Source organism: Typopeltis vanoorti, chromosome 9 (genome assembly GCF_054136105.1).
Source record: "Typopeltis vanoorti isolate ZY-2024b chromosome 9, IOZ_Tvanoo_1.0, whole genome shotgun sequence".
NCBI classification, from domain to species: Eukaryota; Metazoa; Arthropoda; class Arachnida; order Uropygi; family Thelyphonidae; genus Typopeltis; species Typopeltis vanoorti.
The window spans coordinates 142,781,574-142,799,407 of record NC_143557.1 but is presented as its reverse complement, the minus strand read 5'-3'; the positions used below and the strand labels follow the sequence as shown (position 1 = coordinate 142,799,407).

General features: G+C 37.0%; 1 protein-coding gene across 1 annotated transcript in view; it reads left to right on the top strand.

The window, feature by feature from the left end:
- LOC150103643 (uncharacterized) overlaps nucleotides 1–17,834 on the top strand; it is a 250,713-nt gene that overhangs the window by 112,191 nt on the left and 120,688 nt on the right. Inside the window, exon 2 of the mRNA XM_090398357.1 lies at nucleotides 9,215–9,379. Within this exon, the coding sequence (XP_090254483.1) occupies nucleotides 9,215–9,379 (165 nt within the window). The remainder of the gene's footprint in view (nucleotides 1–9,214; nucleotides 9,380–17,834) is intronic.

The following is a 17,834-nucleotide window of genomic DNA, read 5'->3' as shown; positions in this document are numbered from 1 at the left end:
GGAGGTGGAGAGGATCCAAAGACGTGTGACCAAGATGATAACAGATCTGTGGAATGAACTTTATGAGAACAGGTTGAAGATTTGTGGGTTGCAAAAATTGGTCGATAGGCAGAAAAGGGGTGATATGATTGAGACATTCAAATTACTGAATGGTTTCTATAAGATTAATCCAGAAGATCTTTTTCTTCTTCTTCCTAACATCGAATATAGGCCATGTGGCCTGTTCCGTTCTCATGCCATCTCTTTCTTGGTCTTTCGATTCTTCTTTTTCCACTTATTTTGTATCTGTATAATATTTTTGGTAGTCCATTCGATTTAAATGTTCTAGCCATTTTTGTTTATACTGTCTTATGTAGTAATTAATTGGTTTTATTTTTAGGGATTGTAAGATTTCTTCATTTGTTTTATGGTCCCACTTGGTATATCCAGCTGTTTTTCTGAGGAACTTCATTTCTGCTGTTTGAATTCGTTTTTCATCTTTCCTTTTCATGGTCCATGTTTCGCTTCCGTATAGTAGAGTTAGTTTTGACAAGACATTATGTATTCTGATTCTAGTGTGTTTTTGTACTAGGGATGGCTTAAATATATTATTTATTATGCCATTTACTTTGACAAAGTTTGTTTTGATATTTTAGTCTATGTCTTTTTCTTCTTCATATGATAGATCACATCCCAAGTATCTGAAAGTGTTTACTTGTTCTAGTATTTTATTATTATTATTATTATTATTATTATTAAACAAGACCTCATGGAGTCAAAGACTCATCTAGGAGGTCCTTTTATCTCACACACATCTCATCATACTGGGTCTTAAACACATTCAAACGCCCTGCAGACACCACACTCTCAGGCAAGGCATTCCAATCATTCACAACTCTGCACGAAAAAAAACTGCCTCTCACTCCCCTACTCACACCCTCTTTATACAGTTTCCAGGGATGACCTCTGGTTCTCCCCTGATCTCCCACTATTCTCTGTAGAACTTCTCCACCATTGATCCTATAACAACCCCTTACCAACTTGTAGGTCTCTATCATATCTCCCCTCTTCCTTCTCTCCACTAGACTCTGCAAATTACATCTTTTCAATCTTTCCTCATACTCGACATTCCAGAGGTCAGAAACTACCTTAGTCAGTCGCCTTTGGACCCTTTCCAACATCTCTTCATCCTTTTGAAAACCAGGTGACCAAATCTGGGCACAATAGTCCATGTGTGGCCTAATCAAAGCCTTATACAATGGAACAAGAATCTCCCTACTTCTACACGTCAATGTCCTCCTCATCATTCCCAGAAGTCTTTGTGTTGTCTTCACAATTTTGGCGATGTGTCCCCTAAATTTTAGATCCTTATCCACTATCACTCCTAGATCTCTTATTTCCTCTACTTCCAACAATATATTCTCACCAAGCATAAATTCTGCATCCCATCTTTGTTTTCCAAATTTTAAAACCTTACATTTTGCAACATTGAACTCACATCCCCATTTGCTTGCCCAATCACTCAATTTATTCAAGTCTTCTTGCAAGGCCACAACATCTTCACTACTCTTTATGGTTCGTCCCAACTTTGCATCATCTGCAAACAACTGAATATCTCCATCCAAATCTTCGCCAATATCATTAATATATAAGTTAAATAGTAATGGCCCTAAAACAGATCCCTGAGGCACTCCACTAGTGACTTTCCTTTTCCTGGATATTGCACCCCCATACACAACTTGTTGATACCTATCAGATAGCCAGTCTCCAATCCAATGCACTAATCTAATATCCAACCCCATCTGCTCTAGTTTGACTGTCAACTTATCATCACTATTTTATCTATCACTATTTTACTTCTTATTGGGTTTTCTCCTTTGAATGCCATTGTTTTTGTTTTTTCTTTGGATATTGTCATATTATATTGCTTTGAGATATCATTTAATGAGTTTAATGATCTTTGTAAGTCATTTTCTGATGTAGCTAATACTATTTGATCATCTGCAAATAGTAGTGACATGTGACAGTATACAAATGACCCCACAAATCTTCATTTGTGGGGTCATTTGTATACCAAATGGGTTATGCTGTTTCCAGATTGTTAATATTTCATTTATATATATATTGAAAAGCAGAGTCTGAGAGGGTACATCCTTGTCGTACTCCTCTTGATATATCTTTCCATTCTGAGGTGTGTTCTAATTTAACTGCTATTTTATTTCCTGTATATATTTCTTGAATAGATCGTAAAAGTTGGTTTGGTATGTTGAAATTGGTTAATATTTTAAACAATTTTTGTTTACTAATTTTGTCAAATGCTTTTTCATAATCAATAAATGCCACATGTGTTTTTTTTTTGAAATTCTCTTCTCTTTTCTATTAATAATTTTAAAGTAAAAATTGGATCTATGCAGGATCAGCCTTTTCGGAAGCCATTTTGTTCTTCTAGTAATTTGTTTTCTTCAATGCTGCTTAATTTCTCTTTTAATATTCCTGCATATATTTTATATCCTGTATTCAGCAGGCTAATTCCCCTATAATTATTGCAATTGTCTTTATTTCCTTCTTTATAGATTGGGATGACCAGTGCTTTTTTCAAGAATTAGGGGTTTTTCCGGACATCCAAACCATATTAAAAAATTTCAAAAGTCTTTCATTAAATTTTTCACCTGCATTTTTGTATATTTATATTGTCTTCTCCTGGCGTTTTCCTATTTTTCATCTTCTTTATTATATTTTTCAGTTCTAATATTGTGATATTTTCTATTAGGTCATTCTTTGTCTTATAAAATTTTAATTCATTGTTCTCATCTGTCCAGAGATTTTGGAAATAGGTTACCCATTTTTCTAAATCTATTGTTTGTATTTTTATCTTTTCTTTTATTTCTTTATTCATGTATTTTATTACTTTATAGGTTTTGGGTTGTGGCTTAAATAAATCCTTTTCTAGTTCTGTTACGAAATTGTTCCATCTTTCTCTATGTTTTTTCCTTCTCGTTTTGCAATTGCACTATTTCTTTTATACTCTATTTCTGCTTCTATTGTTTTGGAATTTAGCCATTTCTGGTACCTGTCCTTTTTGGTTTTTATTATACAGGGTGTTCGGGATAAATTTGACATATTTATAATTAATTATATTTTTCCGTAAGTTACATGTATTAACACACACTTCTCTTCATTTAAAAGTTTGGACCCTTCTTCATTCATATACAAGATGTCAGAAAGGATGGATAGCTGGAACCCACCTGAATCATGGAAGAGAATAACTTGTATCATGATGATTCGTGCCCGCCATCAAAATAAGGATATTACGACTGCTGCCCAATGCTCCCTGAATACAGTAAAAACAATCAGGCATGAACTAGAGACTTGCAATGGTGACTACGAGGATGTAGCAAGAAGAAAGATCCCTAGCAGACGATCTGATTGCGTTCGTACAGCAGAATTCCTCGCAAATCTGCAGGAACAGGTGTTGAAGAACCCTGGCATTGGAATTCGGGCTTTGTTCGTGGAGTTGCTAACTGTAGTCAAGCCCTGGATAACAAGGGTAGCCAATGGTAGGCCGTATGTATGGCAGCAGGATTCGGCCCCTTGCCACACCTCTGGGAAAAGTCAAAAATGGTTGTCTGAAAATTTCTACGACTTCACCAGTCCAAATGTTTGGCCTCCAAACTCCCCAGACCTTAACCCCATGGATTATTTTGTATGGGGCGCAGTTGAAAAAGACACCAATCGCACTTCCAGTAATACAAAAGCCCAGTTAATGGATAAAATTAAAACAGTTTTTGCGGCCCTTCCCAGGGAGACTGTAGCATCAGCTTGTTCGAGGTTCCGAAGCAGAATTGAAGCTGTGATCGATGCTAATGGTGGTTATTTTGAGTAAATCCTGTTGATAGTATTGTAATTAACTCTGCCTGTAATGTTTTTTTGTCAATTCATTAAATTTAATAGATACAAAGAAGATTTTCTTTTTCCTTACGAAACTGTCAAATTTATCCTGAACACCCTGTATTTTCTATTTCTTTGTTCCAGTCTCGTTGTCCTCTTTTTCTAATCCATTTGTGCTTTCCTAAGGTTTCTGTTGCTGCTTTTGTGAGAATTTGTTTCAAATTTTCTCATTCATCTTCTATGTCACTTGATTCATGTGTGGTTTCTGTTTTTAAGTTTGTGCATTTTTGATATTGTAGTCTAACTTGAGGATCCTATAATGAAGAAATTTTGTAGCTTGGCTGGTAAGAATTTTCAATTCTATGTGTTTTTAGCCACTTTGGTTTAAAACGAATTTTTGCTGATACCATATAATGATCAGAGTTTAATACAAAGCCTCGATATGCTCTTACATCTAAAATTAACTCTGCTAATTTAAAATTTGTGATAACGTAGTCAATTACTGATTTGTATCCTCTGGCTGACCAAGTATATTTATGTATTTCCTTGTGTTTAAACATTGAATTCATTATTCTCATATTATTATAAATGACAAAATTGCGCAATCTGCAACCATTTTGATTATATGTATCTTCACCAAATTTACCTATGTTTGTTTTGTATTTTTTGTTTCCTATTCTGGCATTTAAATCTCCTGCTAGTAGTAAATAGTCAGTTTTGTTTGTTTTATCTATAGCATTCTGTAATTCTTTATAAAATATATTACTGTCTTCTTCTTTTCCTTCTTCTGGTGCATATGCACCAATTATTATGTGGCCTCTTAATGTCTTGAGTCTAATTTCTATTAGTCTTTCATTCAAATAGTTGTAATATACAATATTATTCTTTATGGATTTATGTACCATAATCATTATACCTGCTTTTGCTCTTTCTTCTTTTTTTACCCCACTGTAGATTTGTATATAGTTGTTTGTTTCTTTTGTACCTTTTTGTTTTTTCTTTGTTTCTGTTACTATACATATCTTTATGTTAGCTTGGTTTAGTTGTTTATCAAGTTCTTCTTCTTTGTGTGCAATGCTGCTCACATTCCATGTCGCAATCTTCATTATGTGTTCCTTTTTCCAATTTCGTTTACCGTTTCCGGGGTTGTGGTCTTTTCCCTGACAGTCCGTCCGGCTTTTCTTTGCATGAAACTTGAAAGTATTTTGAATTTCCCCAGGGCAGGTTACTAACCTGTTGCTGGGTAAGTCCAGTGGTAGGGCTGCTACCTAACGCCTCTGGACAGGCAGATCTAACAGCATTTACTCTGTTAGGGTGTTAAGGTTATACCGCCCATACTCGGTCGGCAGTGCCTTGTTTGTACTTTTAGAACAGGATGGACCATGGGAAGGTGAGGTTGACATTTGAGTGGGAGAGGCTATGTATTGCGCTTCACCACCCCTTCCATCCCTAATAATCCAGAAGATATTTTTGAGAATAGGACTGGTTGTGGGAGGACTAGGGGCCATACATGGAAGCTGAGCAAGAATGTGGTTAGCAGGGAGTGTTAGAGCTAGGTTTTTTACTTGGAGAGTGGTGAATGAGTAGAATAAGCTGCCAAAGTCTGTTGTGGGTGCTATGACTGTGAATGAATTCAAGGCGAGGTATGATAGATACTGTGTGAATGTCGAATAGTTGTTCTTGACATGATGTTAGGGCCTCCCTCGATGAGTCTGTCGACTCCTTGGAGTTGCCCAGAATAATAATAATAATAATTCAGAGAGCCAATCTCTGATCTGTCTATTCCCATCCACTGCAGCTTGTACACCAACTTATCATGTGGTAATCTATCAAACGCTTTTGTAAAGTCTAAGAATATCACTGTATATGATTCTCCCTTATCTAACATACTTGTCACCTTATCATAAAATGCAAGTAAATTACTGAAACAGGACCTACCCTTTACGAATCCATGCTGCCCTTCATAAAGAATGCCATGTCCATCAACTCAATTCTGTATCCTATTCCTTACCAATCTCTCCAACACCTTGACCACAACTGCAGTTATACATACTGGCGTATAGTTGGAGACTTCTGTCTTAGAACCATGCTTGTGGAGTGGTACTATTTTGTCCTCTTTCCACTCCTTAAGAACCCGACCCACTGCAAGACTCATTAAATAACCAGTTCAAGGGCATAACCAACTGTGGTGCACATTCCTTAATCAGGATGAAATGGTTGCAATAATTGCGTCTGTGCACCCAGAGATTGTCGGAATAAGTGAGACATGGTTAGATGAGGATGACATCCTGACAGGAATAGAGATGGAAAGGTATGATGTGTTTCGTGAGGATAGAAGGGGTAAAAAGGGAGGGGGAGTGCTATTGATGATAGAGAAAGAGTTATGTCCATACAAGGTAGAGATGCAAGAGGGAAATGGGGCCAGTGGTTTTGAGGCAGTATGGTGTGAGATAGAGGTGAATAGAATCAAATACTTGGTGGGATGTTGTTATAGACCTGGTAATGTGGATGGTGGTGATAGTGAAATGTATAGTCAAATAAGCCAAGCAAATAAGAAAAGGGTGATCATTATGGGTGATTTTAATTATGGCAATATAGACTGGAATGAAGAGATAGCAACTGGAAGTAAAGAAAATGAGTTTCTTGAGTTTTTGAGGGATAACTACCTCAGACAGTATGTAACAGAGGGCACACGAGGATTAAAGGTCTTGGATTTGGTCATCTCATCGGAGGATGTAATTATCAATGAGGTATCAAATCATCCACCAATTGGTGAAAGTGACCATGAGGTGATTACTTGGGTGGTTGCCAGCAGTGCAAGGACCCCTGTGAAAAAAGGGTATATGTGGAACTACAAGGGGGGAGGATTATGAAGAGCTCAGGAGACAGCTTGCAGGTGTAGCATGGAATGAGGAATTAGCTGGAAAAGAGATCAATGCAGCTTGGGGGATTTTCAAAAAATATTTAGTAGATGCAACGTCTAAATGTATACCATGGGTGAGAAGGTTAAATAAGGTAGGTGTGAGATGGATGAATAAAGAGATTAAGCATGCAATACAGAGAAAAAGGGCATTGTGGAGGCAGCATAAGAGAAGTGGAAGTAACCAATTTCATGAGGTCTACAAAGACCAGGCAAGGAGGGTGACTTGGTTGGTGAGAGTAGCTAAAGAGAGGTATGAACAGCAGTTAGCTAATGAAGCCAAAAAAAATCCTAGGGAGTTCTTTCGATATGTAGCCAACAAAAGAAAGAATGATTATGGAAGGATGACATTGATTGGAGGAAATGGTATAAAGACAGCTGTTGCAGAATGTGTGGTGGAGATACTTAATGAGCAGTTCATAAAGATCTTTCAATCTTGTGAATGTGACTTCATGGAGAGATTAAGAGCAGTTGATGATGGGGAGGAGAAACTGACTGTAAGTGAGCAAGAGGTGTTTGGGGAGTTGAGTAAACTAGATGTAAATAAGGCTGTGGGACTTGATAATATATCACCGCGTATTCTGAAGGAATTTGCCAGAGAGTTGACACCTGCCTTGACATATTTTTTTAATACGAGTCTTGCACTTGGTCAAGTCCCTAAAGAGTGGAAGGAGGGCAAGATTGTGCCACTTCATAAAGGATGTGATCGAACTCAAGCATCAAACTATAGGCCTATCTGTGTGTCAGGTGTTGTGGTTAAGTTGTTGGAGAGGCTTGTGAGAACTAGGATCCAGAGTTGGGTTGACAACAGTGGTATAATCTTTGATGGACAGCATGGATTTGCTAAAGGGAGGTCATGTTTTAGTAATCTACTTACTTATTACAATAAAGTGACTGCTTCCTTGGACAGAGGAGAAGGATACACAGTAATATACTTGGATTTCGCAAAAGCTTTTGATAGAGTACCTCATGATAAGTTGACAGTCAAACTAGAGCAGATGGGGTTGGATATTAGATTAGTGCATTGGATTGGAGACTGGCTATCTGATAGGTATCAACAAGTTGTGTATGGGGGTGCAATATCCAGGAAAAGGAAAGTCACTAGTGGAGTGCCTCAGGGATCTGTTTTAGGGCCATTACTATTTAACTTGTATATTAATGATATTGGCGAAGATTTGGATGTAGATATTCAGTTGTTTGCAGATGATGCAAATTTGGGAAGAACCATAAAGAGTAGTGAAGATGAAGTAGTGGCCTTGCAAGAAGACTTGAATAAATTGAGTGATTGGGCAAGCAAATGGGGATGTGAGTTCAATGTTGCAAAATGTAAGGTTTTAAAATTTGGAAAACAAAGATGGGATGCAGAATTTATGCTTGGTGAGAATATATTGTTGGAAGTAGAGGAAATAAGAGATCTGGGGGTGATAGTGGATAAGGATCTAAAATTTAGGGCACACATTGCCAAAATTGTGAAGAAAACACAAAGGCTTCTTGGAATGATGTGGAGGACACTGATGTGTAGAAGTAGGGAGATTCTTGTTCCATTGTATAAGGCTTTGATTAGGCCACACATGGACTATTGTGCCCAGATTTGGTCACCTGGTTTTCAGAAATGAAGAGATGTTGGAAAGGATCCAAAGGCGACTGACCAAGGTAATTTCTGACCTCTGGAATGTTGAGTATGAGGACAGATTGAGAAGATGTAATTTGCAGCATCTAGTGGAGAGAAGGATGAGGGAAGATATGATAGAGACCTACAAGTTGGTAAGGGGTTGTTATAGGATCAATGGTGGAGAAGTTCTACAGAGAATAGTGGGAGATCAGGGGAGAACCAGAGGTCATCCCTGGAAACTGTATAAAGAGGGTGTGAGTAGGGGAGTGAGAGGCAGGTTTTTTTCGTGCAGAATTGTGAGTGATTGGAATGCCTTGCCTGAGAGTGTGGTGTCTGCAAGGAGTTTGAATGTGTTTAAGACGCGATATGATGAGATGTGTGCGAGATAAAAGGACCTCCTAGATGAGTCTTTGGCTCCATGAGGTCTTGTTTAATAATAATAATAATAATAATAATAATATGTGGTGATATGTCATCCATTCACATCTAACCCAACCAACAACTGATACATCTCTGTTTCTTTCACTTCCAATTCTCCTAATACTTGCCTCTCTTCTATATATTGTACTGGATAATTTATATCCAGTACGATATATGCTGATAAAGTGCTTGTTCAAAAATTCCATTCCATTCCATTATTAATTCTATAATCCCAAATTATAATATAGAAATATTGTTGAATTTCTGTTTTGAAATTTCTTACTGGATACAGTTGCTTTTTGCTCTACTAATGCCACCACATCTTATCTGAAATGTTTCATTTTTATCATCATCGGTACTGTTTATTGTGCTTATACCATGTACATTTTGTTTAGATGGGCCAACTATCCAAGCTGGTGGAATTTTTACTGTGGCATCTGTCTGAGAAGAGCTATCCTGGAATACTGTACCTGGAAAATACTAAATGTATGGTTTTCAACTTGAAAGTTATGAATAAACGGAACAGAAACTGGAATCAAAGTCTTTGTAAAATTTTTGTGGTAAGTGAAATGAGGTGTCTGAACACATTTATTTCTTACTACTTTTTAGAATATCAAAATGTTAAAATACTGACTACTTCACAAATACTTTTTATTTAGCTCTACTTACATTCTTCAAGAAATATAATTATTATTATTTTACTAAGACACCTCCATAAAGATGTCAAGACCAGTAGAGGCCACTCTATTGTGCACAGTACTACATTATCCACTGTCTACACAACAGTCTACCTTTTGCATTACATATTTATTATTTATTATTATTATTATTATTATTTCCCAAGTCAAAGACTCATCTGGGAGGTCCATTTATCACACACACACATCTCATCATACTGTGTCTTAAACACACTGAAGCTCCTTGCAGACACCACACTCTCAGGCAAGGCATTCCAATCATTCACAACTCTGCACAAAAAAAACCTGCCTCTCACTCCCCTACTCACACCCTCTTTATACAGTTTCCAGGGATGACCTCTGATCTCCCACTATTCTCTATAGAATTTCTCCACCATTGATCTTATAACAACCCCTTACCAATATGTAGGTCTCTCTCATATCTCCCCTCTTCCTCCTCTCCACCAGACTCTGCAAATTACATCTTCTCAATCTTTCCTCATACTCAACATTCCAGAGGTCAGAAACTACCTTAGTCAGTCGCCTTTGGACCCTTTCCAACATCTCTTCATCCTTCTGAAAACCCGGTGACCAAATCTTGGCACAATAGTCCATGTGTGGCCTAATCAAAGCCTTATACAACGGAACAAGAATCTCTCTACTTCTACATGTCAATGTCCTCCGCATCCTTCCCAGAAGTCTTTGTGTTGTCTTCACAATTATTATTAGTATAAGCTGCACAGAAGCAGAAACATGGGTTTCCTTGACAAAAAAAAAAAAATCCTGCTGCCTTTGCATGAGATCAGCTAACTCAATTGAAAAATCTCATAAAAATTAATTGCTTGTGATGAAAATGGAACCCAAGTTTTTTTTTTTTTTTTTTTTTTTTTTTTTTTTTTTTTTTTTTCGTTCAAAAGGTGCACATTCCATAATTCTTCCAGTTGCACTATACAGGCACAAAAGTTACATCCAAGTAATCTTAGTTAATGAATAATAGTTTATGTATTCACATTCCATTCCCTTCGGTATTAATCAGCTTTCAAATAGGATTAAAATAAGAGTGAAGCGCATTCTCATTTTAGCTTCTCTTGAGAAGTGATATCACTCTTCCCATATTCTTCCTACTGATGTCTTATTATTCGAATCTGGAAATTTGATTTGGATGATAGGGCAATGAGCTAAGATATAGATTGTATGACTCATCTGACTTCATGAAATTTTATTATTATTATTATTATTATTACAAACTTCCATGGAATCATAACTTGCTGGACGCTCTCTCTAACTGTTACTCTGTCTCTTTCTGAGCCTCTATGGTTCATTTGGTTATCAACAATGCTGTTTGGTTGAAAAGACTTAGGTTTGTATCCTGTCTGATACCAGACTTACCTACCACCAAGCAGAGCCATTCATATCTCAGAGAAGAGCATCTACCAAATCAGCTCCAATAAAAGCTATATAAACAGAATGCCCACATTCATGCAAAATGACATCAGTGGGAGCCCGACCCACAAGAGATTCCAAGAGTGAAGTAATGCAGAATCATATGTTTCCCATATACAAGTAGTAAAAAAGGTGTAGCCCCTTATTATTAGAATACTCTGGATCAGAGTTAGATGAAAGTTTTTTCACTTTGTTATACTCTAAATTAAAGATGCCAAGACATAATTTTGGTTTAATTCTTTATCCAAGTGTAAGAAAACTAAGCATGTGCTTGAAATATCTTCATGATTGAGCTACTTGTATGTAGAGACTAATGACTTCACAGTACACCTCTGCATTATGGGATATTACGGCAATTTATGTGAAGTTATTGATTGGATAAAGTATTAAACATAGAATATAATTTCTGGGCATCTTTAATTTAACCAACCGAACAAACTTTCAACAAGAATATAATTTCTTGCCAAGAATAAGCATGATCAGGTTTGTAAGAAAGCAAGTCACTAATGCTAAAGGGAAGATGGAATAGGAAATAGCCATGACACGCCATTGAGCCTAATATAAAAGAGAAGCTGGAATAGGATGTGGTCTGTTGTTGGACCACAATCCTTTAGATGCACATTATAAGAACTGTCATAGATGGAGTGTAGTAGCACATGCAGTCTCAGGATTCCATTCATCTCAATTTCTGAAGTGTTAGAGCAGGGAACCTAGAGTTTCTAGAGAGGATAATGGCAGTGATGGCTTTTTTACTTGGGAGTTGGGAGAATATATGTTATGGACTAAATGATTAATATGGGCATTATTTATAATACCCGGTCAGTAGGTGGGTTGAATAGTGGAGATAGAGCTGTAGAGCAGGTGCCCTCCCTCGATGAGTCCTTGGACTCCCTGGAGGTGTCAAATAATAATAAAAAAATAATAATAATCTTCCTGTTTGCCCATAATAGGCCAACTCACAGTCACAAGGAACTTCATACACTCTTGGGTGTACTAAAGGATGAAGTTTATCCTTAGCCGAGCAGATCAGAGTTGCCAGCTTGACATGAGGTTTGAAAGTGGTGCGAAGGCTATGTTTCATCAATACTTTGGCTATCTTTTCTGATGTACCTCTGATATAGTGTAAATGAATGCTGCGGCATTGTAATCATATGCTGTTTCTTGTTATTATTAATTTGTCTTTATTTTTTCTCTATACCTTTATATGCCATTATTCTAATTTAGCTGTGTGTGCCTTCTCTCTCTGAATCTTTCTTGCTTATATTATTATGTACTATGTTTATCTACCTTTCGCACTATAAGTCTTATGCCTGAGATACTAGAAAATTTATTTAATTTAGACTGCGCCACTAATATAATTTAATTAGCATAAAACTCGATAACACGGCTGGCAGATTTCTCTCTCTAACACAAATTCCTTCAATAAAACTTTACACAAACAGTCGTGGTCTATTCTTTTACTTAACTTTACGCTTCGGCTATCTCACTTAGTTTCCCACTCACAAGTCCGATTTATTTAGGAACAGTGCAGTTGTAAAAATAAACAAACAAAAAGGCAGCACTCTTTTAACAAAAAGAACAAAACAATTTATTTATATTACTATGAAATAAACATGAATTTAAACATTAGGGAGATTGCTTTCTCTATCCATTTATAAAATCTTTAGCATAAATTAAAACCTTTTTACTTTAACATTAAATAATCTCTTTAACTCAAAACTTATTAACTCTCTGCTTACATCTATAGAAATTCTTTAGCAAATTAGAACTTTTTTACTTCAACATTAATTAATATCTTTAACTCAAAAATTGATTAACTCTCTGCTTACAAATTCAACTTATTAAACTCTTAATTTACTCACAAGACGTCAGAGCTATTTTTTACAAATTAGATATCAACTTCCAACATGCCAATTGATTCTCTTAAGGACACTTCTTATCACTATTAAATAAAAATCTTAGACGTCCTTCTATAACAACTATAAGAGGGAATAAATACAAAGGTGTATAACTTAAAAGGGATCTGTATCGCACATTCAGTTAAAAGTCTTTCACTATAGTCTTATGGCATCTCTTTCATTCTCAGATCTTGAGCTTCCTCAGGAATGTCTGGCTTCAGTAATATATCTCAATGGGAAAATAGTGGACTGTGACCGGCAAAAGGTTGTGCTCCCACAGCGAAAAAGAAAATCTTCCAAACGAAGTTGCTTCGGGTGATTTACATCGCCTTTTCTCCTCTGCTTTGGCTCGCCAAAAATGCCTGGACAACTGCCGTTTCCAATAGCTTGAACAGCTGCCTTCAATGACTGTAATTGCCGCCAACGGTCTCTTTTGACTCTCAAATGGGATCCCTTTCTCTTCTTGGCGATTGGAAGTTCTTCCAAGAACTGAAACTGCCACCAACTCTGTGCTTCGGGAATTTACATTGGCTTTTCTCCTCTGGCTTGGGATTGCCGAAATACTTGGACGACCGGAAGTTCTCTGGTGACTGGAACTGGGCAGCCTACTCTCTCTAGCTACTTCTATATCTGGGAAACTCTCTATACTTGGTTCTGTTCCTTTTTATTATCCTTCTCTGAGACCTCGCATGAAGTTTGTAACCCCCGAAGAAATCGGCATGATTCTTTCTTCTTAAGTTTCAAATTCGGCCCACTTTCTGTTCTCCTTCGCTTTCTGTTGATTGTAAGTTGCCGGCCATCGGAAAGTTGTTTGAACCTTTCTGACTGACTTCGGAGGTGTTTATGTGCAGAGCTTATAAGCTTTTCACATACATACAAAATTTCATAAACAATCTTTCTTATGCCGCCATGTAGATCTATTACATACAGCTCTGGCAGCAAAACATTGCCTTATTTTTAACACTCTAACATATTCTTATTAAAGGAGTATATACGGTTAATTTCTAAAGAGTTATTTACAAAAAATATCTAGTACAAAATATACAGAGACAAGCAAGTTATTTTTACAACATTCTCATTTTTACAACATTAAACAGAAAATAAAAGAATAAAAAATTACATCGATTTTTTTACTTAGTGACCTAAGTAAAAAAATCGATGTAATGTTCTTTGATATTTTTAAGCTACATCGAATTTTTACAATAGGGAATAGAAATGGTCACATTGTATTCTTATGTATTAGGAGAGGGCAGAATAATGGGCCTATGTAGTATTTTTTGTATTTTGTAGGGATTATAGCCGTTGGCTAAGAACATATGGCGCAGATATTGGAGTTCTGTGGTCAGAGCTGTATCGTTAGAACAAATGGCTCTGGCTCTGTGTGTAAGTGTTTTTAAAATGCCATACTGTTGGACTGGATGATGATGATGTATCTTCCTGTGTGTGTGTGTGTAGGCTTTCTGTAAATAGAAAAAGATAGTGGTCCATCTGAAAGGCAAACACATCATCTACATAGTGTAACCACACTTGTGGCTTGTATGTAGCTGTGGTAAGTACTTTGTTTTCAAAGTGTTCCATGTAAAAATTTGCTGGGGGGGGGGGGCATATAAGTACCATTAATCTGTTTGTAGAATTTTTCCTCCACATGAACAATCACATCATCATCCAGTCCAAAAGTATGGCATTTTAAAAACACTTACACACAGAGCCATTTGTTCTAACGATATAGCTCTGACCACAGAACTCCAATATCTGCGCCATACGTTCTTAGCCAACGGCTATAATCCCTACAAAATAGAAAAAATACTACATAGACCCATTTCTCTGCCCTCTCCTAATACACAAGAATAAAACATGCCCATTTCTCTTTCCTATATCAGAGGTACATCAGAAAAGATAGCCAAAGTATTGATGAAACATGGCCTTCGCACCACTTTCAAACCTCATGTCAGGCTTACAACTCTGATCTGCTCGCCTAAGGATAAACTTGACCCTTTAGCACAATCAGGAGTGTATGAAGTTCCTTGTGACTGTGACTTGGCCTATTATGGGCAAACAGGAAGATCAGTTAACATCTTCCTGGAAGAACATGAAAGATGCATCTGCTACTATTACTAATGTAAGTCGGGACTGGCAGACCACGCTTTGGACACTCCTTCACACAGGATTAGATGGAGGAAAACGAATATGCTATTTAGGAGTCGTTATAGATCTGAAAGATTCTTTTTTTGAGTCAGCAATGGCTTTGAAGAATTCTTCCAACCTTAACAAATATGGTTGCATTCATTTGTCAAAAATTTGGGAGACAGTTATCCTAAGAGAAACTCCTGCACAGCTTTTTTTTTTTTTTTTTTTTTTTTTTTTTGTTAGAGGGTGCCAAAAATAGGACTTTAGATCTTTTGTCTTTTGCAATTATATTGTTTCACTCGCTTACTGTCGCATGTACAAGTGTGTTGTGCTCTTATGATACTGACTTGAAAATCAGCAAAATATAAGCAGTTAATAAAACATCTCTTTGATAAAATTGTGTGGTGTTGTTAATACCGTGAAAAATAAGTCATGAATATAATAAATTTACTTTAATCCTTTATCCAAGTGTGAGCAAACAAAGTTTGCACCTGAAAATATCTTCAGGACTGAGGAAAGGTAGTGCAACACCAGGCAACTTGGAGCAAAGGTGGACCAAGTTATCATCACTCCTATCTCAGTATCTCCCATAATGTAACACACATCTCCTTGTGGATATGTATAATGTTATGCATTAAGGGAAGGGCCACTACCCAGACTGGTTTCGTCCTTTATTGAGGTCTCATCAGTGGGAGACAGTCCCAGAGGTGGAGATACCAAGGCAAGAGCAATGGAGAGGTCATCTTTACCTATAGAAGTTGCCAAAAGGTGTGCCTCCTCATTATTAAATTACTCTGGATTTAGAGAAAGATATAGGTAAAAATGACCTCTCCACTGCTTCTGTCTTGGTATCTCCACATCTTTGCCCTCCCACTGACGAGACCTCAATAAAGATCAAACCGGTCTGGGTAGTGGCCCTTCCTTTAATGCATAACATTATACATATTCGCAAGCAGATCTGTTTTGCATTATGGGAGATACTGAGATAGGAGTGATGATAGCTTGGTCCACTTTTGCTCCGAGTTGCCTGGTGTTGCACTACCTTTCCTCACTCCTGAAGATATTTTCAGGTGCAAACTTTGTTTGCTCACACTTGGATAAAGGATTAAACTAAATTTATTATAGTCTAACCAAGTGCAAAATAAACTTTCAACATCTTTCTCTAAATCCAGAGTAATTTAATAATAAGGTGGCACACCTTTTGGCAACTCTTATAGGTAAAGATCACTTCTCTATTGCCTTCTGCCTTGGTAACTCCACCTCTGGGTCTGGGTAGTGGCCCTTCCTTTAATGCATAACATTACACATATCCACAAGGAGATGTGTTTGGTGTTGTACTACCTTTCCTCAGTCCTGAAGATATTTTCAGGTGCAAACTTTGTTTGCTCACACTTGGATAAAGGATTAAACTAAATTTATTATAGTCTAACCAAGTGCAAAATAAACTTTCAACAATTTCCCTGCCAAGTGTATACTTTACATCCCGTTATTCCCTACCAAATTTTAGAACCTCACACTTGGTAACATTGATACCAAGTAACTTGGATGTTTAGTGGGATGTTGCTATAGGCCAGTAAAACTGAAGTCAAAGAGCAGAGATGTTTAGGTAGTTAAGTTTGGCATGTGCAAATTGAGAGATCTTTATGGGAGATTTAAATCAGCAGTATAAATTAAGTAGTGGAAACAACACAAGGGAACAAAATATCTGGAATTCATGGAGATCACATTGTCCTCGGCAATATGCAGTAGAGGGAACACAATGTTCAAAAGTTTTGGAATTGACCCAAGCATTAGGGGATCTGATTGTGACTTAGATGTCATACTTGTCTCCCCACTTGGCAAGAGTGACCATGTGCTCTTGACTTGGTGAATGAAAAGACATGTAGAACCATCAAGAAAAAAGGAATTTATATATAAAATTACAAAGCAGGTGACTATAATAATCTTAGAAATTAGCTTTGGGTATTTACATGAATGGAAGAACTGTAAAAGAAAAATATCACCATTGCATTTGAACTAGTGAAGAAATTAGTAACAAGTAACATTACTGGCTTAACGGGTGAAGCAAAAGCTTTTCATATTCCCGGCTATCTTAACAGAGACTGTGAGTGGAAAGAGTTTATGAGCTATATTGCTCGCCCTGATTGGGCTAGGAGATTAATCCTCAGTGAGGGGGTTTAGGATGGCTTTAGGTCTTTTTTGCTTAGAATAGTCCGTTGCATCATAGTCAGCGGCCAGTTTGATCAGTCTGTTAGGATGCACACTTTCCTTTGAAAAGAATTTGGTTGCTATAGTCCGCATGAAGGTGTAAATATAGGGGACCTCCGTGTCGCGGTGCAGTTGGACAGTTCGGATGAACCATGGAGCGCCCAGGATCATTCTAAGACACTTGTTCTGAATGCGTTGTAATTTAATGATATTTGAGTTTGAAGTATGGCTCCAGGCCGGTGAGGCATAAGTGAGTATTGGACGAACCATCAGTTCGTATATGAGAAGTTTGATTCTGGTGCTCAGTTTGCTGTTTCTGTTTATTAGCGGATAGAGCTGGGCTATGGTTTTGGATGTGTTTGCACAGAGAGTCTTGATATGGGAGTTGAAAGTCAGTTTACTGTCCATTACTACACCAAGGTACTTGATCTCTGTTTTCCACTGAATTTTTGTGTTAAAGAGGAGAATATCTTCTTTGGGAAGCACTGATCTTCTAGAGATAGTGAAGAAATTGGCAACAATGACAAGTTGTATACTTCAAGTGGAAAAGATGCATTGTGGTGTAGGAAGTTTATTTTGCACTTGGTTAGACTATAATAAATTTAGTTTAATCCTTTATCCAAGTGTAAGCAAACCAAGTTTGCGTCTGAAAATATCTTCAG